We start from the raw sequence: 24,399 nt of genomic DNA on the forward strand, positions 1-24,399 counted from the left end.
TATCAAACAAAAAAGTAAAATTTTGTGAAAATGAGCGAATTCACTTAATTGTGAATAAATTTGAAAACGATCAATAGATTTTTATGACCGGTATCTTATTTTGTTGCTATTATATATGGGATTGCGATAAAGTAATAAAACTGAACAATTTCTTCCGTTTTCGATTTTTCATAAGTTTTTAAAAACACAAGAATTTGCTATTTTCACGTAAAAAATATATTTTTTAATTCTATTTGTTATTATAACTCCGAAACTACTGAGCCGATTAAAACCCAATATATAAACGGATTAAATGTTATGCAACTTTATGCACTTTTCTAAGTTTATTTTAATAATATCGAACTAACGGTTTTTGAGTTATAATAAATTATGTGGAGAAACTTCTAATAAATTCACAATTTTATAAAAACATTTAAAATAAAAAAATCTCCATAGAATTTAAAATTTGGACCATATTTGTACTACTGGAACCATAATACATAAAAATTATGTAGTGGTTTAAAAAGCCTCTAAAATTGTTTCGATTTTGTTGCCCTGTGTAATAGATATTTCAAAGACCTTTGCAACGGCGTAAGTAAGTCGGATCTACAATTGGTCAAAACCGATTTTGTTTTACAAATAAAAATTTTTTTATTATAAAATTTTTTCACAAATAAAATTAATTTAAAAATAAATTAATGAAAATTGTTTGTCCTAATATATTTTCGCTAATAAATCTAAAAAAATTTTAAATTTGAACATATTAAAATTTTTCTGTCTGTTGAAATCAATTTTCTGAAGACCCAGATATCTTCGGATCCAAATCTTCAATAATTATGTCAGACATGCTTTCGAGAAGTTTCTTATTTAAAATCAGCAAAATCGGTCCACAAATGGCTGAGATATGAGGAAAAAACCAGGACAACCTCGATTTTTGTCCTATATCTGGATTACTAAGTCAATAATATAGACAATATGGATATCTAATGATAGATTTTTCAAAGACCTTTGCAACGACGTATACAAGCTAGTAAGTTTGACCTACAATGGGTCAAAATCGGAAAAAATATTTTTTAACCCGAATTTTTTTTTTTCAAAAAAAATAAAATAAAAAACAATTTGAAAAAATAAATTTTGTTTACCTAAAATATTAAAAAATTTAATTTTGAAGTGTAATTTGGTGAAGGGTATATAAGATTCGGCATAGCCGAAAATAGCTCTCTTACTTGTTTTTCACCAACAATATTTAGCAAAGTTGTAGCTACGGTAAAGCTGAACAACTCTAGTGAACACATCAATGCATTCTGAACGTGTCTTGGCACTATAAATAGCTCACAAAAATTACTTTGTACCTTAAAATTTCATTTTTATTTTTTTACTATTTTTTGAGGACCGTTGGAAGCTCTTCTCTTTATATTATTACAATGAAAAACTAGTTTATTTAATAGATGTTTTATTTTTAGAGTTTTTATTAAATTAAATTTAGTTTAGAGACTTAATAAATATGTATTTATGTATGTTAAATGTTAATGGGATGTATAAAATTACAAATATTTTCTTAAAAACTACAAATAAATATTGTGACGTATTAGTTCATAGCTTTCAAAATAAATTAAATAATAATTTATGATGTAAATGAATATTTCTATTAAATATTGGAAAATGCTGTATTTCCTTAAATAATTTAAAACTCGCCATGAATAGGTTCGATAAACATAAATATGCCTAAAAATATTTGGAGAAATTTAAGTATCATTTCATATTTATTGTCTTACAATTCCTTATTACTAAAATTTAATACTATAAAGAAAAATTCTTTAAATTTACAACTTAAAACCTAATGTTTTTGACTTAAATTCTAAAAAAAATCTTATAAAAATATTTATGTATTGTAAATCTGTAAAAGTATTGTGTTGATAATTTAATATAAATATTATATTAACCCCTTAAAGCATTGATTCAAATCTTTAGATATCTTTATACTTCTTTATGATTTTTAGTTAAACTAAGTGATCGTTTTTTGTGTTTCACAAATGTTAATGATAAGTTTTATGTTGTAGTAGAAATCTATAATTTAAGTACAAAAATAATTTAATAATAATGTTTTACGAAAAATGTATTTCTATCGTCATTTTTAAAATAACAATTCTCTAGCAGTCTAATGGTCCACACTTAACACCAATTTCCGTGCATTTACACTCTAAACAGGGTGATGAAAGTTCAAGTATGATGCGACCAACGCGATACATTCGTCCATAAATATTACAACCCGCCAATTTTAAAATACCTGTGGGATCAATTAAATTATTTAGTGATGAGGATGGCTGTTGTGGTGCTGGTTGTTGCTGTGATGCTGATGACGATGACGAGGGTGATGACACCTGAGAGTTGAACTGAGCGGAGGTAAGGTGAGAGGATGTGGGTGAGTTTGAGTTAGAGGCAGCGACAGGGGATGAGTAAGAATAATGCTGAGGGCGTTGTTGTGTTGAAGGTTCTAAGCCCTCCAATTGATTAAGTGTATGTTTGTAGTGTACCAAACCCATTAATTTGTGCCTGGAAGATGTTGCAGACGAATCATACTCATCTTGCTCATCGTTCGCACCATCTAGCAAGGCATCAGCAGCAATTGTTGCTGCTACAGCAAAATGTTGTTGTGGGGAGGCGGTTGTTGTCGTTGTTGTTGTGGAGGGCGTTGCTGAATTACGTTTCACTTCAAAACTGGCATCCATGAAAGGTAATTTGTCAAAAGGTGACATAAAAAATGGATTTGTAGTTGGTGCCTTTTGTAATGATGCTGGAGCAACGTAAGATGGTGAAGCAGACAAAGAGCTTGTTGTTGGTTTTGTTGTGGTAGTTGTCTTTTTAGTTGTTGTGGTTGTTGTTGTTGTACTGGTACTAGTTTTAGGTATATTTGCATTAGCTGTTGGTTTTGCCGTCCGTCTAGTGGCCACAGAGGTTCTATCAATATTTATTGCATTTGGTTTAGGAGTGCTCTTTATTGTGGCTGTTGTTATGGGTGTCGTTGTGTTGGTGGTCGGTTTATTATGTTTTGTTGGTTTTGTACTTGCTACACGTCGTGTTGCATTGGACTTAGTTTTCAATGTTGACACAGAGCCGCCAGATGATGACGAAGAACTAGAAGAAGATGATGTAGTTGTTGATGATGCCAATATTTTCATCTCACTGCCATTCACTGTGGAATTCTTATTTATTTTTGTAGGCTTTTGTTGTTGTTGTTGGTGCTGCTGCCCAAGTGGTTGTTGCTTAGTTCGATATGTAGTTGTGGCAATTGTTTTATTACGATTTACCTTAATGGTTGCTGCGGCTGCTGGCCTTTTCGTTGTTGCTGTTGTGGTCATTTTCCTGGTTGACGGTGTTGTACTGCCTATTGGCCTTATCGTTGTTTCTGTTTGCTTTAATTTGTTGTTTGTCTGTGATGTGACAGACTCTTTACTCAGTGTTGTTGTGTTGTTGTCTTCATGTACCAATTGTTGCTGTTGTTTTTGTTGTTTTACCACCATCGCCGCCGATGGCAATGATTTAAATGGAGGTATTGTACTCACATCATTTACATCAGCATTAGCTTCACCATCGTCGTCCTCATCATCATCATCATCCATGTCATCGCCAAAGGTTTGTGTTAGTGTTATTCTATGTTGCATAGTTTTTTCTCCAACTTCTGCCTGAGTTTTATTAAATCCAAATCCATTGTTCTGGCAGTCATTGTTATTTGCAACGTGCGTAGCTGTCATTTTGATTTGGGTTGTCGTTTTTGTATTCATTGGATTTGAATTTGTATTCGTTTGTTTTGAATTCATTTCAAATTCTGGTGTATTTTGCGGTTTATTATTTGACTGACTACTTGTGCTTGTAGTTGTTGTGGTCGTTGTGCTTGATTTGCTAATCAAATTTTTTAATTTGTCTTCGATTAGAGATGTCAAATCAGGCGGTGTTTCGGTGCGTATGACATCCTTGAAGGGATCGGGTGTTGTGATTTCTGTGAAAGATAAAAAATATACACAACTTTAAGCTAAATGTTGAAATTTAAAGACCAGTCAAATACACATTTGAGAATGCGGAGTATTTTCTAAGATTTTTATGCAAGTTATGTTGTATTCTAGAAGAAAAATATTAGTCTATAATATGCAAAAAGTTGACAGTTAATCGAGAAACACATAAAGTAGTCAAATACACAGAAATACCGGCAACAAAATAAACTAAGTTCCATGAATATAAATAATAAATTACACAGGCTAACAGCAAAAAAAAGGATTGAATAACCACTATATTGATTTGATGCATCAAGGCTACCGAAGTACAAAAATGGTAAAGCCCGACCATATAATACCCTACACTAAGTAAAAGAGCAAAAACATTTTTCTTTTAAAATTTCAATAATTTATACTTTTGAGTGATTTTCGGAAGTGGGCCTTATATGGGGGCTATGACCAATAATGGACCGATAACTATGAAATTAGGTCGTGTGATTTATGTCTATTTACTATGTTGAATTTTGTGAGTATACCAACATTTTTAAGTGATTTATGCACGTTAAAGTGATTTTCGGAAGCGGGTCTATATGGGAGCTACGACTAATTATAGACCGATCGTAACAAACTTTGGTGACATGAAGTTTGTATATATAAAACTTATTTGGAGCGCAATTTGTGGAAATACATTTATAAATTAAACATTTATGACCGATAAAGTCCAATTTCGGAAGGACATTTGTATGGGGGCTAGGTGAAATCATGGACCGATTTCAGTTTCAATATGTACCAAATTTGATTGAAATATCTTCAAAATTGGGACCAGTACTCTGCGCACAAGGTTTACATGGACAGCCAACCAGACGGACGGACGGACATCGTTTAATCGACTCAGAAAGTGATTCTAAGTTGGTCTGTATACTTTAAGGTGGGTGTTAGACTAATATTTTTGGGCGTTACAAACATCTGCACAAACACATAATACCCTTCCCACTATGGTGGTGTAGGGTATACAAATGTTTAATTAAAACTATAAATTTTATTAGACGTTTCTCCACATAATTAATGATAACTCAAAAACAGTTAGTCCCATATTATTAGAATAAACTTAGAAAAATTAAAATTTACATAACCTTTAATACGTTTATATATTGAGTTTTAATCGGCTCAATAGTTTCGGAGTTATAATAACGAATAAAAGCATAAAATATATTTTTATGTGAAAATAGCAAATTTTTTTCAAAAAATCATAAAAAATCGAAAACGGCAGAAATTGTTCAGATTTATTACTTTATCGCAAAGCAACATATAATAGGAATAAAATGAGATATTGATCATAGAAATCGATTAATTATTTTCGAAGTTATTTACAATTGAGTGAATTCGCTCATTTTCACAAAATTTTTGTTTTTTTGTTAGATATACATAAAATTGAGCAGTTAATGTTCTTCTTTCGATTGATTGAATTTCGAAAACATTTTCCCCATAGTATGTGGCATGTATATATTGTGTTTTAATCGGCTCAGTAGTTTCGGAGTTATAATAACAAATTGAAAAAAAAAATATTTTTTTCGTGAAATTAGCAAATTTTTTGTTTCAAAAAATCATGAAAAATCGAAAACGTCAGAAATTGTTCAGATTTATTAGTTTATCGCAAAGCAACATGTAATAGGAATAAAATGAGATACTGCTCATAGAAATCGCTTAATTATTTTCGAAGTTATTTACAATTGAGTGAATTCGCTCATTTTTACAAAATTTTTGTTTTTTGTTTGATATACATAAAATTGAGCAGTTAATGTTCTTCTTTCGATTGATTGAATTTCGAAAACATTTTCCCCATGATATTAAAAAATGTTTATATTTATATTGCGTTTTAATCTACTTTGTAGTTTTGGAGTTATAATAACAAACTGAAAAAAAACAATTTTTTTTAGTGAAATTAGCCAATTTTTTTTTTTTTAAAAATCATGAAAAATCGAAAACGGCAGAAATTGTTCAGATTTATTATTTTGTCGCAAAGCCACATAAGTAGGAACAAAATGAGATATTAATCATAAAAGTTGATGAATTATTTTCGAATTTATTCACAATTAGGTAAATTCGCTCATTTTCACAAAATTTTATTTTTTTTTTGATATACATAAAATTGAGCAGTTAATGTTCTTCTTTCGATTGATTGAATTTTGAAAACATTTTCCCCATTATATTTACAAATTTTTATATTTATATTGCGTTTCAATCGACTCAGTAGTTTCGGAGTTATAATAACAAATCAAAGGAAAAAATATATTTTTTTAGTGAAAATAGCAAATTTTTTTGTTTTAAAAAAATCATGAAAAATATAAAACGTCAGAAATTGTTCAAATTTATGGCTGCATCGCAAAGCCATATGCAATGGAAAAAAAATGTGATATCTATCATAAAAATTTATGGATTCTTTCTGAATTTATTCAGGATTAAGTGAATTCGCTCATTTTCACAAAATTTTAGTTTTTCGTTTGATATAAATAAAATTGAGTAGTTAATGTTCTTTATTAGAATGATTGAATTTTGAAAACATCTTCCCCATACTATGTACAAATTTTCATATGTATATTGTGTTTTAATCGGCTCAGTAGTTTCGGAGTTATAATAACAAATTGAAGCAAAAAATATATTTTTTACATGAAAATAGCAATTTTTTGTTTTAAAAAAATCGTGAGAAATCTAAAACGGCTGAAATTGTTCAGATTTATTACTTTATCGCAAAGCCACATGTAATAGGAACAAAGTGCGATATCAGTAATAAAAATTCATGGATTTTTTTCGAATTTATTCACAATTAAGTAATTCGCTCATTTTCACAAAATTTTAGTTTTTTGTTTGATATACATAAAATTGAGTAGTTAATTTCACGCTGTTTTTGAATCATGGTACAAACTATTAGTGTGGTGGATATTTTCCAAAAGAAACTGACTCTATGGTGATGTAATATATAACTTAGCCTTTCCATCCGTTTTTCAAAAAATATCTTCAATGAAAAAAAATACTAATTTTGAAATCAATTTAAATTTGAAGTTGTAACTTGAGAAATCGTTATTTAACTACATTTGCTAAATAAAAATGTACTAAGCGAAGTGATCCAGATATGTTATACATATTTCCTGTCTATTTGGACTTCAATAAAATATAATATTTTCCAATATGAAATAGCAACTTGAATATCAATATAAATCGTTCAACTTACCGATAACCTTTGTCGTATTCAGCACATCTCCCGACGTTGTTATATCTATAATATGCTGAGTCACATGATAACTATCACCAACTTTAACACTAACATTATCATGATCATCGTCGTCCAAAATCAACGGCTCCTTTGGCATAAAACCTCCTTCGGTCTTGGTGGGCGGCGAAAATCCCTTAGTCGATGAGGGTGTGCCAGAGCCAGCAAAATCATATTTCAAGAAGGCCGGCGAACCCAAGGTGCCATCAAATTTACCAGCATTCGAGGAAACCAAAGAGTCGGGACCTTCAACATTAAATTTGTATATATACTCGGCTTTACTACCATCTTCCAAATCAGGATATAAGGGATATTTCTCCGTGATTGAAGGATATAAATTGGCATCATCATATAAATCATAGTCTATGCGTGAAATGGGTGCTGAAGAATGATGATAATATTCATAGGAAGAGGCTTGATTGTGGTCGGCTTTAACAGCATCGGTGGGCAGGAAGGGTATAATTTTAAGATTAGGCAAACTGGGTGGCAAAGTAGGTTCGGAGTTTTCATCTAAGGGTTCGGATTCTAAAATGGTGGGATTTGTTTTGATCAGTACCGGTTTTGAAGTGGTGGTGGTTGTGGGTTGAGCTGTTGTGGTAGTTGTTGATGTAGTGCTGGTTGTTGTGGTTGCCTCAGTGGTGGTGGAGGTTGTTGTGGTAGCCACTGTGCTGGTAGGCACAGTTGTTGCTTTTACGGGCATAGTAGGATTTTTAGTGTCTTTCACAGCCAAGGGTTTAAAAGTAGTTTTCATAGTTTGTTTGGTGGTTATAATGGGTGGCTTTACTGTTAAATTGGCTATTTTGGAGTTGATGCGTGTGTAAGTTTTATCCTGAGGCAAAGGTTTAAACGAGGGCATGGGTTTAGGTGTGGGCAATTTTACCGTGGTAGTTCTATTTAAATTCTGCTTTTTATTTACAAATTGTGGTGTATTATGGCGAGTTTTATTTTCTCCAGCCAAAATACCACTTAAACCATCTAGTAGTTGGGCTAAAAAGTCGGAATTTTTCTCAGGTTTTGATTGTGTATGATTCTTGCCAGGACTATGATTTACTTTTGTATGCACTGGCTTTATCTTTTGATGAGGGTTAGTAGTTTTGGTGGATTTTTTCGTAGTGGAGGTGATAGGTTTCCTAGTAGTAGTGGTGGTCGAGGTTGTAGTGGGTTTCCTGGTAGTTGTGGTAGTGGTTGTTGTAGTTTTCTTAGTTGTGCTTGTAGTTTCTGGTAAAATTGTGGTATAAATTTGTGTTGTTTCCTCATTTATTTCCGGTTCTATTGTGGTGGTCAGTAGTTTTTCTTGTTGTTCTGCATCTAATTCTCCCTCAGACTCTGAACTGTCTATAAAACTGTCTTGGTCCACCCGATCTATCGAAGTAGTACTTTCAAAATCAAGCTGATCTTGTACATTTGTTGTATCAGTCTTATCTACTTTATCCGATATAGTACTGGCTGAATTTTTCACTTCCTCCTCATCAGGTCCTAACAGCAAATCCACCCAGTGTATGCCGGTGCTAGTGGGAGTGGTTTTCTCTTCTGCTGATTCCGTTTCTTCTGAGGAATTTTCCGTTTTTTCTTTATTGGGTTCTGAGGGCCCTAGAAGTAAATCTAGGAAACTAACTTCCGTGGTACTGGGTAAATTGTGCATGCTCAGGGGTATGGGTGTAGGTGAAGGTCTGACTTGTTTATGTTGTATTTTTTGATTGGGCATAGCCACTAAATCCATATTGTCTTTTATCATTTGATTATTATTGTTATCGATAAATTCTAAACCTTCTCTTATCGAATCAAAAATACTTTTCTCTGTTGTAGCAGCTTTATTCTTCAAGGGTCTTAAGCTTACCGGTTCCCTATCATGGGGATATTGTACCGGTATTTCAGTGGCAGCATTTTCATCTTGTTCCTCATCTTTTCCAAAAAGCAGAGAGAACAAATTGAATTGCCTAGAATTTTGTGATCTCCTATAATCCCTCTGACTACCACAATCATAACTGGAAGGACAACATTGCCCTTTAGGCACCACTGGTATACAGTTTCTTAAGGCGGGAGCACACTTCTTGGGAGCACATTTCCTTTGTCCTCTTATACAGAAACATATATCGCAGGGTTTATCTTTATCAGTTTTCATTTTCTGTCCTTCCGTATAGAATTGCTGACCCACTGTGCAGCCATGATTACGCTGCAAACGCTGCGACATTCTCATATAATGTTTGTTAGAGGTTTTTCGATAACGCACTTCCTGGGATGATTTGCCTGTTTGTTTGGTACTGCAATCGTAACGTACGGGACAACAGGTGGAATCCACAAAAATCGGTTTGCATCCTTCGACAGGCAGCATGCATTTGGGTTTCACACATTTCTCAGTGCCACCTGTAATGAAAGTGGAATATTAAAATGGAGTTGTATGTTGTAAGGGAGGATTTAAAGTAACTTACCAATACAATAGCAATAACTGCACAGGTTGGAAGAGGACATTGCAGAGCCGGACTTGTAAACTGTGCCATTTTTAACACAAACTAGAAAAAAAATTAAAAAATGTTTAATAGTTTAAATTTAGTTTTTTGTAACGACTACGTCTTATACTAAAGACTACGTCTTATACTAAAGACTACGTCTTATACTAAAGACTACGTCTTATACTAAAGACTACGTCTTATACTAAAGACTACGTCTTATACTAAAGACTACGTCTTATACTAAAGACTACGTCTTATACTAAAGACTACGTCTTATACTAAAGACTACGTCTTATACTAAAGACTACGTCTTATACTAAAGACTACGTCTTATACTAAAGACTACGTCTTATACTAAAGACTACGTCTTATACTAAAGACTACGTCTTATACTGAAGACTACGTCTTATACTAAAGACTACGTCTTATACTGAAGACTACGTCTTATACTAAAGACTACGTCTTATACTACATACTACGTCTTATACTACATACTACGTCTTATACTACATACTACGTCTTATACTACATACTACGTCTTATACTACAGACTACGTCTTATACTAAAGACTACGTCTTATACTAAAGACTACGTCTTATACTAAAGACTACGTCTTATACTAAAGACTACGTCTTATACTAAAGACTACGTCTTATACTAAAGACTACGTCTTATACTAAAGACTACGTCTTATACTAAAGACTACGTCTTATACTAAAGACTACGTCTTATACTAAAGACTACGTCTTATACTAAAGACTACGTCTTATACTAAAGACTACGTCTTATACTAAAGACTACGTCTTATACTAAAGACTACGTCTTATACTAAAGACTACGTCTTATACTAAAGACTACGTCTTATACTGAAGACTACGTCTTATACTAAAGACTACGTCTTATACTGAAGACTACGTCTTATACTAAAGACTACGTCTTATACTACATACTACGTCTTATACTACATACTACGTCTTATACTACATACTACGTCTTATACTACATACTACGTCTTATACTACAGACTACGTCTTATACTAAAGACTACGTCTTATACTAAAGAATACGTCTTATACTAAAGACTACGTCTTATACTAAAGACTACGTCTTATACTAAAGACTACGTCTTATACTAAAGACTACGTCTTATACTAAAGACTACGTCTTATACTAAAGACTACGTCTTATACTAAAGACTACGTCTTATACTAAAGACTACGTCTTATACTAAAGACTACGTCTTATACTAAAGACTACGTCTTATACTAAAGACTACGTCTTATACTAAAGACTACGTCTTATACTAAAGACTACGTCTTATACTAAAGACTACGTCTTATACTGAAGACTACGTCTTATACTAAAGACTACGTCTTATACTGAAGACTACGTCTTATACTAAAGACTACGTCTTATACTGAAGACTACGTCTTATACTAAAGACTACGTCTTATACTACATACTACGTCTTATACTACATACTACGTCTTATACTACATACTACGTCTTATACTACATACTACGTCTTATACTACAGACTACGTCTTATACTAAAGACTACGTCTTATACTAAAGACTACGTCTTATACTAAAGACTACGTCTTATACTAAAGACTACGTCTTATACTAAAGACTACGTCTTATACTAAAGACTACGTCTTATACTAAAGACTACGTCTTATACTAAAGACTACGTCTTATACTAAAGACTACGTCTTATACTAAAGACTACGTCTTATACTAAAGACTACGTCTTATACTAAAGACTACGTCTTATACTAAAGACTACGTCTTATACTAAAGACTACGTCTTATACTAAAGACTACGTCTTATACTAAAGACTACGTCTTATACTAAAGACTACGTCTTATACTAAAGACTACGTCTTATACTAAAGACTACGTCTTATACTAAATACTACGTATTATACTAAAGACTACGTCTTATACTAAAGACTACGTCTTATACTAAAGACTTCGTCTTGTACTAAAGACTACGTTTTATACTAAAGACTACGTCTTATACTAAAGACTACGTCTTATACTAAAGACTACGTCTTATACTAAAGACTACGTCTTATACTAAAGACTACGTCTTATACTAAAGACTACGTCTTATACTAAAGACTACGTCTTATACTAAAGACTACGTCTTATACTAAAGACTACGTCTTATACTAAAGACTACGTCTTATACTAAAGAATACGTCTTATACTAAAGACTACGTCTTATACTAAAGACTACGTCTTATACTAAAGACTACGTCTTATACTAAAGACTACGTCTTATACTAAAGACTACGTCTTATACTAAAGACTATGTCTTATACTAAAGACTACGTCTTATACTAAAGACTACGTCTTATACTAAAGACTACGTTTTATACTAAAGACTACGTCTTATACTAAAGACTACGTCTTATACTAAAGACTACGTTTTATACTAAAGACTACGTCTTATACTAAAGACTACGTATTATACTAAAGACTACGTCTTATACTAAAGACTACGTCTTATACTAAAGACTACGTCTTATACTAAAGACTACGTCTTATACTAAAGACTACGTTTTATACTAAAGACTACGTCTTTTACTAAAGACTACATCTTATACTAAAATAAAAAGTTTTTAATCCACTCTTATCTACCAGAGGCCGAACAGGAATAATTATTCAGGTGTACACAACACGAATGTTGAGCGAAATTCGTTAAAATTATTAACAAACGAATTGCATATTGTGAATGAAAAACATAAACATAAAATTCATTTTGTTCCATATTCTGTTTTAAACTGATCACTGCATTAGATCAATTTCATTACTAATTTAGTAATATTTTAACTTATTTGGAAATAATTCTAAGAGCAATGATTCTTCATTTTTTCACATTGTTTATAATTTAAAATACTTTGTATTGTAAAATAACTCAGATTACTAATACTTCATTTAGCCTAATCTCAACATACAAGATCAGTTAAACAGCCAGTAATTTAAAAAATTTAACAAATCTCTCTACCACTATTTAGCTCCTTCTTTTCCCACTAATGATCCTGATGCAAAAAAAGAAACATATTACGTTACATTCATGAACGTATGCGTTTCTATGTGACTATGATTTTCATTTGTGATTAATTGCAAACTCGTGCATTAACACGTTTCTTTGCCTCAGCTCAGATAAGAAAGACTGACTGGGCAGGATGAAAAAAAGAAGGGTTCTTAGCGAATTCCATATAATTAAAATAATCATCAGCAATTTAAAGTTGTTCGTACTGGCAAGTAATGACTTTAAAATGAGTAAGGTTTCCAAAGGGGGTGCCAATAAGAGAGGTTTTTTTCTATAGTTTAGAATTGTAGAAAGATGGAAAATAATAGCTAAAATTGTGAATTTGGGGGCTTATCTATTTTGTTTGATTTGTTGATGTAATTAAACGAGTTTCAATTATTCAACTTAAATGGGAACATAAACATATATTTTAATATCGCTCAAATAACACCTCTCCATTTCAACCACCTGTTTTATTTTCAAAACCAGCCCTGCAAAACTCTGTTGATTTCTGTAAGTAACAAACAACTTACCATACAAATCGACATCGGTATCATCGGATCTGCGCTGCAGCATATTTTCATTGACTACACGATCAATTGATTCACGCTCGTAATGATCTAAATATGCGATAATGCGACGCGTGGCTGGTATCTTATAGAAGGCATCTAAACGTGCACACGATAAATATGGACAACATGTGTTCTTCTTTTGGACAACAACACAGCCACGAGGTGGTGGCATCGGCATCTCAGGACATACTTTTAAACGGCAGACTAAAGTCTTCTTATTACACTGACAGTTCAAACATTTCTCGGTGGTGGGAACAAGTGATTTGTCTGCATACCAAGTACCATTGTGATGGCAACCTACAACGATGTTGTTGTTGAATTTTATTTTATTTTTTTTTGTACGAAGCAAGGAACACAATATGTTGCATATAGTTTCAGCATTTTAGCAGAAGAGGACGATGGCGACGGCGACGACGATGGTGATGATGTTGATAATGACAATCATGGTTGTTGTCGTTGATTACACAAATGGTGGGATGGGAAAAGAAACATAAACATATAGAAAATTAGTATGGAATTAAATAAGTATAATAATAACAAAAAAAATATATAAAAGTTTTTTTACGATGCTGTCGTTGTTGCTGCTGCTTTTAGAGTCTTTAGTTGCTGTTGTTTTTGATAAAGATATTAAGATTATTTTTGTTTTAGCATGAGTCTTGTCTTTTCTTCTTTCTTTAAATTTTAAATAGAAATTGTAGTGAAAAAAATTGTACAAATTAAATTTGTTGTAAGTGAGAAGTCTCTGGCTGTTGTTGGCCATAAAAATCAAGCTTTCCTCTTGTTCGAATACAAAAATGGTAAAAATGACAAAGAGAAGAAAAAAAACAAGTAAGAGCTATATTCGGCTGTGACGAATCTTATATGCCCTTCACCAAATTATACTTCAAAATACAAATTTTAAATATTTTTAAGCAAAAAAAAAAAATTATTTTTTTTTCTAAAATTGTTTTTTTATTTTTTTGAATTGTTACTTTAATTTTTTTTTAAATTTTAATTTTTTTTTTCAAATTTGAAAGAATTTTTTTTTTGGTGAAAAAAAAATTCGGTTTAAAAAATATTTTTTTCGATTTTGACGCATTGTTGGTCCAACTTACTATGGTCTTTGAAATATCTATCATTAGATATCCATATTGTCTATATTAATGACTTAGTAATCCAGATATAGGTAAAAAATCGATGGTATCCTGGGTTTTTCCTCATATCTCAGCCATTTGTGGACCCATTTTGCTGATTTTAAATAGGAAACTTCTCGAAAGCATGTCTGACAGAATTATTGAAGATTTGGTTCCCGAAGATATCTGTGGTCTTCAGAAAATTGATTTCAACAGACAGATAGACGGACATGGCTTAATCGATTTCGCTATCTATAAGGATCCAGAATATATATACTTTATAAGATCGGAAAATTATATTGTGGAAATTACAAACGGAATGACAAACTTATATATGTGTACCCTTCTCACGAAGGTGAAGGGTATAGAAAAATTAAGTATAAATTCACAATGGGCAGTGGCGAAACTTATATACAAGCTATTAGGACTATGTACAATAAAGCAAAACGAAATTCTATAAGACGTAGACTTTAAAATAAGACGTAGTCTTTAGTATAAGACGTAGCCTTTAGTATAAGACGTAGTCTTTAGTATAAGACGTAGTCTTTAGTATAAGACGTAGTCTTTAGTATAAGACGTAGTCTTTAGTATAAGACGTAGTCTTTAGTATAAGACGTAGTCTTTAGTATAAGACGTAGTCTTTAGTATAAGACGTAGTCTTTAGTATAAGACGTAGTCTTTAGTATAAGACGTAGTCTTTAGTATAAGACGTAGTCTTTAGTATAAGACGTAGTCTTTAGTATAAGACGTAGTCTTTAGTATAAGACGTAGTCTTTAGTATAAGACGTAGTCTTTAGTATAAGACGTAGTCTTTAGTATAAGACGTAGTCTTTAGTATAAGACGTAGTCTTTAGTATAAGACGTAGTCTTTAGTATAAGACGTAGTCTTTAGTATAAGACGTAGTCTTTAGTATAAGACGTAGTCTTTAGTATAAGACGTAGTCTTTAGTATAAGACGTAGTCTTTAGTATAAGACGTAGTCTTTAGTATAAGACGTAGTCTTTAGTATAAGACGTAGTCTTTAGTATAAGACGTAGTCTTTAGTATAAGACGTAGTCTTTAGTATAAGACGTAGTCTTTATATTTATCTTTATTCAATTACAAACGGAATGACAAACTTATATATGTGTACCCTTCTCACGAAGGTGAAGGGTATAGAAAAATTAAGTATAAATTCACAATGGGCAGTGGCGAAACTTATATACAAGCTATTAGGACTATGTACAATAAAGCAAAACGAAATTCTATAAGACGTAGACTTTAAAATAAGACGTAGTCTTTAGTATAAGACGTAGCCTTTAGTATAAGACGTAGTCTTTAGTATAAGACGTAGTCTTTAGTATAAGACGTAGTCTTTAGTATAAGACGTAGTCTTTAGTATAAGACGTAGTCTTTAGTATAAGACGTAGTCTTTAGTATAAGACGTAGTCTTTAGTATAAGACGTAGTCTTTAGTATAAGACGTAGTCTTTAGTATAAGACGTAGTCTTTAGTATAAGACGTAGTCTTTAGTATAAGACGTAGTCTTTAGTATAAGACGTAGTCTTTAGTATAAGACGTAGTCTTTAGTATAAGACGTAGTCTTTAGTATAAGACGTAGTCTTTAGTATAAGACGTAGTCTTTAGTATAAGACGTAGTCTTTAGTATAAGACGTAGTCTTTAGTATAAGACGTAGTCTTTAGTATAAGACGTAGTCTTTAGTATAAGACGTAGTCTTTAGTATAAGACGTAGTCTTTAGTATAAGACGTAGTCTTTAGTATAAGACGTAGTCTTTAGTATAAGACGTAGTCTTTAGTATAAGACGTAGTCTTTAGTAGAAGACGTAGTCTTTAGTAGAAGACGTAGTCTTTAGTAGAAGACGTAGTCTTTAGTAGAAGACGTAGTCTTTAGTAGAAGACGTAGTCTTTAGTAGAAGACGTAGTCTTTAGTAGAAGACGTAGTCTTTAGTAGAAGACGTAGTCTTTAGTAGAAGACGTAGTCTTTAGTAGAAGACGTAGTCTTTAGTAGAAGACGTAGTCTTTAGTAGAAGACGTAGTCTTTAGTAGAAGACGTAGTCTTTAGTAGAAGACGTAGTCTTTAGTAGAAGACGTAGTCTTTAGTAGAAGACGTAGTCTTTAGTAGAAGACGTAGTCTTTAGTATAAGATGTAGTCTTGTATAAGACGTAGTCTTTATTATAAGACGTAGTATTTAGTATAAGACGTAGTCTTTAGTATAAGACGTAGTCTTTAGTATAAGACGTAGTCTTTAGTATAAGACGTATTCTTTAGTATAAGACGTAGTCTTTAGTATAAGACGTAGTCTTTGGTATAAGACGTAGTCTTTGGTATAAGACGTAGTCATTAGTATAAGACGTAGTCTTTGGTATAAGACGTAGTCATTAGTATAAGACGTAGTCTTTGGTATAAGATGTAGTCTTTGGTATAAGAAGTAGTCTTTGGTATAAGACGTAGTCATTAGTATAAGACGTAGTCTTTGGTATAAGACGTAGTCATTAGTATAAGACGTTGTTGTTGTTTTCTACACCTCCGCATTATGACAGATTTGATCCTAAGTTTACCTATGTTTTATAGTAATTGTGAACAATATGTTTAAAAATTTGAACACGTCTTTGGTATAAGACGTAGTCATTAGTATAAGATGTAGTCTTTGGTATAAGACGTAGTCATTAGTATAAGACGTAGTCTTTGGTATAAGATGTAGTCTTTGGTATAAGAAGTAGTCTTTGGTATAAGACGTAGTCATTAGTATAAGACGTAGTCTTTGGTATAAGACGTAGTCATTAGTATAAGACGTTGTTGTTGTTTTCTACACCTCCGCATTATGACAGATTTGATCCTAAGTTTACCTATGTTTTATAGTAATTGTGAACAATATGTTTAAAAATTTGAACTTTCTAGTTGCTTTTTTTATGGCTCTATCACGCTTTAAAACAACTCATCTTTCAGTCATGTATTACGATATGTTACGAACTCAGTGATAAAATTAATATACTAAACCTCCCTATCTTTTGCTAGTGGTGATAAAAATACACAAGATTTATCACTTTTACCACAATTAATTTCCGTAGTTATTTATTAAATACTACTAAATAAGCAAAAAGCGAATTGACTTTATTGTCTTGCACATGTCTGGCCGACTGGTAGGGTTGCCTGAGATGACAGGTTGTTGGTTTAATACCTTCAGACTACATAAATATTGTTGTTGCTGTTGTTCGTTTTTTTGTTGTTTATTTACTACTTAAGCTTTAAGCTGGTATTTAAGCTTCTTTAGTGCCCCATACTAGTATGAATGTATGGTTGTACGTTAGAGTTCAAAAATATATGAAATGGTCTAGTACGAATGAATTGTTTATCTTTTAACATTTAATCAGCAATACAATGTTATTATTATTTTTATATACATAAATAAGTAATTTATTTCTGTAGGTCTTTTTTCAATGAATGAGTGCTTGAATTTAAAGAATATCAAAAAAAAGAAAACAGCAAAGGAAATTTCACTTTTACTTATAAAAAAAGTACAATACAAAAGTTTGTTTTTATGAGATTCGTTTTAAATTAAGGAAATGTTTTCTTTTTAATTTAAGATTGTAAGATTTTGTTAATCAGATAACAGAAGCTTTTATTACTTTGCAAAAAATTCAAGGAAATTTGTATAGATTTTTAAATATTTCGAAAATATTTAGGAGTAATTTCATTTTACAAAATATTTATTCGCAACTAAGAAAGCTGGCGAAACAAGATAATAATTCTTTCATTGCAATCCTGACCAATTAAATTATAAGATAATTGCAATTTCATTGTTAATCTTCTCAGTTCTAATTAAATATATAAATCATTAAAAAGAAACACTCTACAAAAGCACAATTTATATTCTTAGTTAATGTAATTGAAAAACTCATAATCGCAGTTGAACAATCGCTCAGAAAAAAAACCTATAGCAAAAAGAAATTTAACAAAATAAACAATAAAGCAAAAACTGAAATAAATAGTTGATGTAGTTTAATGCTTCCAAAAGAATCTTTACTTCATTATATCTATTATATTTGCAGTACTTGAATGCTTAATTTAACTTAACAACATTAAGCGCAATAAAAGAAATTGTTCCTTAAAGAAATGACTCCATACAATAGATTTCAATTATTTTTTCAGCAATTTGGCACAAGTTCTTAACTTAAAGCTGTGTAAAGAAACTAAAATTGTCTGCCATTCACTTTAAATTGTCATACAAAAAGCAAAGAAAACCTAGAAATTAGAAAAAAAGACCTTGTGTTAGTATTAACTAATAACAGACTTTAGAGACAACCATATAAAAATTGATCTGGACCATTAGCTACAAATACCCTTTTTCTTTATATTCTTCTACTTCGATTGAAAACAATACACAATTTCAGTTGCTTGAAATTGTTTGTTTCTTTGTGAAAGGTTTTTATTTGTGAATTTTGTTTTTCTATTTGGTTTCATGATGATATTTCTTTTATAGTATCTAATGACTATTTAAGTTAATGTCTTTTCAACGATATTATTGTTTTTTTTGTGATTTGGAGAGGCTTAATGGGTGGATTGATATTCTTACATAGTGATTTGAGTTTTATTTTTTATTTTTTTGATAATAAGAAATGAAAACTTTCACCAATATATAAGTTTAAGAAAACAATCTTATATTTGCCCAGCAGGAGAACTTTGCTTTAGACAGCTTAATTTTCCATTAGTTCCACATGGATTAGTTGTGAAAATCTATAAAGATCATTCAATAATCATGAACAAAGAGGATCATTAGTTTTTAAGAGCCTTTATGTTGAGGTTTTCTGTGATTTTTATTTACTATTTACTTGTGAAGAAATATTCTGTAGATATCTTAAGAGATTAAACGTTGTTAGATATTGTATTTCAGGTGACCTACAATCCCGTTAATAACTAATATTATTCTTAGTTAATATTATATTTAATCAAGTATTATACACTTTAGTTATTTCAAAATGTTAACAAAAGCAAAATTGATTTGAACAAATATTTGTAATTTGTTCGAAATCTTTTCTATTTGCATCGTGATCAATTTGTCGTATTTTATAGTACAGAATTTTTTTTTTCCACCAAATTTTTTTTTTCACCAATTTTTATGAACATATTTTCTAATTTTTTATTTAAAACTAAATATAAACATAAATTCTTAATTTATAATATTTTAGCTTTCTCTGGCCTTTTTTTGAAGTCAATATAGCTTCTTTTTTTGCCAGCTCCTGGCAACACTGGTTATAAATATGATTTCTTTGGATCATATTATGATTGATTTATATCATTATATGATTATTTCAGAACATGCTATGATTGATTTGTATCATAATTTGATTATTTCAGAACATATTATGATATTTAATGATACTAATAATGATCATAATATGTTTTGGACTACAATCATAAATCTGATCATAATATGTTGCTCTTAGTTTATGGTTACCACAATTATATTTTTTCTCTGCGTGTATATACATGAATCATACATCAATATATCGAGAATTTTCCGGCTCAGTTGCTATTTAAAATCAACAAAATCGGTCCATAATGGCTGAGAAATAAGGAAAAAACCTGGATAATCTCGATTTTTTGGCCTATTTTTGATCTAAATCTGGATTACTAAGTCATTAATATAGAAATTTGCTGCAAAGTCCATTGCAACGACGTATATAAGGCTATAGTAAGTTGGACCTACAATGGATCAAAATAGGGAAAAATATTTTTTAACACGAATTTTTTTTCACCAAAAAAATTTTTTGTCATAAATTTTTCTTTTTAAAAAAATTTAAAAAAAAATTGAAAAAAACTTTTTTAAAATAAATTAAAAAACAATTTCGAAAATAAAAAAAAAAATTTAAATTTTGTTTACCTAAAAATATAAGTATAATTTGGTTAAGGGTATATAGCATAGGGTACAACTAGAGGCGCAACTGAGAGTAAGCTGAGAGTAAAATAATTACTCTCTTCACACGTACTTGTGATCAAGGTTGCCAATTTAGCCATATTCCGGCTAGATCTAGCGATTTTATTTTCATTTAGCCATAAAAAAATGGCTAGATTAAATCTAGCCGGAAGATCTAGCCATTTTATTTTGTCCTAGCCTTTTTTATTTTATACTTTTCTTGAAAAATTGTGGAATTTTTTTAAAATAAAACAGTATTTTTTATCAAATGACAAAGAAACAGTATTTTTAAACAAATTCGTCTGTTGATGATTTGATGAGAATATTATTGATTTTATGAAAACAGGCTTCGAAATTGTTTACAAAGCAAACACATCAGGCATATTCGAAAATCAATTTTGCATTTCCTTAATGGATCAGATTTTGATTGTAAGTGCCCAGAAATTTGTTTAATTTATCAAAAAGGAAAAAAAATATTGATATTACAATCTTAATCCCCATTTTCTCAATCTCTGGTTATTTTTTATCGTGATATACTGACAGTTCTCATACAAAGATTCTATTAATTGGAAGTATATCGTTACGAAAAACGATAACCGGAGATTGAGAAAATGGGGGTTAATTTTGAAAACTGTCAGTATAACTATTAGTTAACACATAACCAGACTTCGTGTTATTGGGGGTAAGATGTGTAATATTTATGAACTTGTATTCAGTTATTTTGGGTTTTAGCCATTTCTAGCCATTTTTAATTCAAAATCTAGTCATTTTCTGAGCTGAAAAGTTGGCAACCTTGCTTGTGATATGTGAATTCAACATACTTGTGAGAGAATTAAACACATACAAATACTTGAAATTTTAACTTCTATATTCCGATTAAATAGAGAACGAACCACTTATTACACTTCTACACAATATTTGACATTTATTTTTGAATACTTTTCAGGACACTTTTTTGCCGAAACACATTAATTTTGCTCAAACGAAAAAAATATTTTTTTATACATTTTTGACAATTAATTTTATTTGTGGTGGAATTTAATTTATAGAACAGAGTTTCAATTTTTGGCATTGAAAAATAGAAGAAAATTTAAATAAATTAAAATTTAAACATTTTTATACAACTCTGTGTGTCTGGTGAAAATTAAAAAGGCACCAATACAATATCAAAACTATGTACTAATACATTCTCACGACTTAGGTTTTTGACAACAGACTTAGGTTTTCTCCCTCTCAGTAACGCTTCTATGGATATATTATTCTATGGTATATAGGATTCGGCACAGTGGAATATAAGTAGCTCTCTTATTATACCCTTCACCTTCATTCCGTTTGTAATTTCTACATTTTTCATTTCCGACCCTATAAAGTATATATATTCTGGATCCTTATAGATAGCGGAGTCGATTAAGCCATGTCCGTCTGTCTGTATGTCCGTCTGTCTGTTGAAATAAATTTTCTGAAGACCCCAGATATCTTCGGCATCCAAATCTTCAATAATTCTGTCAGACATGCTTTCGAGAAGTCAGCAAAATCGGTCCATAAATAACGGAGATATGAGCAAAAAACCGGGACAACCTCGATTTTTGAGCTATTTTTGATCTATATCTGGATTACTAAGTCATTAATATAGACAATATGGATATCTAATGATAGATATTTCAAAGTCCATTGCAACGATGTAGATAAGGCTATAGTAAGTTGGATCTACAATGGGTCAAAATCGGGAAAAATATTTTTAACCCAAATTTTTTTTTCATCAAAAAAGTTTTTTTGTCACACATTTTTTTTCCCAAAAAAAAAAATTTTAAAAAAATTTTGAAAAAACTTTTTTTAAAAAAAATTAAAAAACAATTTCAAAAAAAAAAATTTGAAAAAAAAACTAAAAAAAAATTGAATTTTATTTACCTAAAAAAATTTATTTTAAAGTATTATTTGGTGAAGGTTATATAAGATTCGGCACAGCCGAATATAGCTCTCTTACTTGTTTGTTTTTTAAATTTTGTTTCTAAACTATTCGGCCAAAATGTAAAATTTTGCACCCTCTAACTCAGAGAGTTCGTAGCAATGTCCATTTGGTTAAAGGAAACGTACCATATTTTCATAATGTCCTCATATTTCACAACGGATTCAAATGCCTTTCAAGTAAAAAAATGTCTTAAAATAATATTACTCTGTATGCTATATTATTGTGTTATCGTAACTAACCAGCAGAGACCTGCGCTGAACGATTAAGAATTAACCGATTCTTAGGCGCTCCCAAATCGTGAAATATTAAGACAATATGACTGATAGGAGACCTTGTGAATTTACCAATAATATAAAAAGTATATGAATCTTCAGAGATACAGCTTATTGTTATTTACTACAGAAACTAAAACAGTGGAGATTGCAGCCTTTACTTCTACACGCCTCATAAATAAAATCAATCATATTATTATAGTGTTGATTGCTGTCACTCTAAAAAATTCCACATTCATAACCGTATTGCTATGAAATTTCTTTTTTTAGAATTTCTAAAGAATTTTTTATTAATAAAATAACAGCCAACAAACAAATTTATTAACCTACATCCATACATACATAAATAAATATGTATATGACAAGTGAATTTTAAATTCCAAAGCTTTTTAAAAATAACAATAATTCAAATGAGAAAACGAAAGTTCTTAAGTATTTAGCAAGTTAACAGCTAAAAACCATAACGATCATATTAAATCATTAATAGCGAAAACAAACCATTTAACACACTAATCCAATAAATATTGACAATGAATAAACTATAAATAAGCAACATCTTTATTGGCGGCACAGCACAGCAGCAGCACTAGCAATAACAACATCGTTAACATACATATTTAAGCATATTAACAGCTCTAAGCATATTTTGGCACAAAAAGCAAAAACACATTCTTGCCTTAAAATAGACTTATCTTTCGTTTAAATCATTGATTTGTGTATTGAATATGAATTTTAAAAATTTGTCTCACCTGTATTTGGTGTGTAATATGCTTCCAACTGGGATGGTAGAAAAACCATTAAAATAGCAAAACTCGTTAGAATATTAAAGCAGCTAATAAGAGCCATTATGATGAGTTAACCAGCTAAAGAGGGGAACGCTTTATGGGGGGAATGGTGATTGTTGTGTTTGTCAGTGGGCACGTCGCGTCGTGCGTGTGAGCATGCGCTGATATTGATGTTTTAACAAGCTTGTGATTAATGTTAAACGAACGAATATGAATGAATAAATGCCTGAATAAATGCGTCCAAATGATTATGAATGAACAAATAAATCATATAATTATCGACGATTGATGATGAACAAGACAGATGTTAAAGCTACGGTGGTGATGTTGTTTATTTTCTCTCTTTGAAATGTATGTCACAGGGTTACACATGTTCTCTAAAGGCATGCGGCGTCATGTATTTCTACCGCTTCGTTGCAATGTTGTATATTTTGTGGTAATTACTTATAGCTTTTAAGATTTTTATGTTATGTGTGTGTAATTATAATTAATATGTGTTGAAAACATAAATTTCTTTTTATTAGTGTTATTTTATTTTGTAGAAAAGCGTGTTGGTTCTTTTATAGATTTGTATGCTTTGTGGCAGCCATCATCATGTTGTTAAAAATGTTTTGAAAAGTAACATCTTGGTTTTTTCTGAAATTAGAAGATATATTTAAAAATAAATGGAAAATGATTAGTGATGACAACTAAATGACGAATAATAAGTTGATTAATAGGAAAAAGTATGCAAATGGCAACCTACTGTGTCTGAATAATCGTTTTGTGCTATAATTGATAATAAAAGGTTAAATTTCAATTTGTTTTAAATTGCGTGGAATTGTGATTTGAAATTCTGCTAGAAACTTTGGAATGGCAAATTAAGATTTTGAAAATGTACTTATTTCTTTAAGATGTACTTGGCATAAAACAAATCAAAAGATAAATTATATTTCCATGAGTTTTGAGAAAAATATAAAACTTGTCCGATAACTAAAATCCATTATAATTTGATACCAAAAAAGTTCATGAAATTTCATGCACAACTCAAATCCGAAATTTTAC

General features: G+C 30.7%; 1 protein-coding gene across 1 annotated transcript; it reads right to left on the reverse strand.

Annotated features, from left to right (window-relative positions):
* Positions 1-2,045: 2,045 nt before the first annotated feature.
* Positions 2,046-23,474, reverse strand: LOC135950938 (mucin-2). Its single transcript, XM_065500469.1, has 5 exons — positions 23,320-23,474; positions 13,264-13,599; positions 9,666-9,746; positions 7,198-9,600; positions 2,046-3,976 (listed from the first exon to the last, which is right to left on the reverse strand). The coding sequence occupies exons 1-5, from the start codon at positions 23,414-23,416 to the stop codon at positions 2,130-2,132; spliced, it is 4,764 nt and encodes a 1,587-aa protein (XP_065356541.1). The 5' UTR covers positions 23,417-23,474; the 3' UTR covers positions 2,046-2,129.
* Between the last annotated feature and the right edge of the window lie 925 nt (positions 23,475-24,399).

This window comes from Calliphora vicina, chromosome 2, assembly GCF_958450345.1.
Source record: "Calliphora vicina chromosome 2, idCalVici1.1, whole genome shotgun sequence".
Taxonomy (NCBI): Eukaryota; Metazoa; Arthropoda; class Insecta; order Diptera; family Calliphoridae; genus Calliphora; species Calliphora vicina.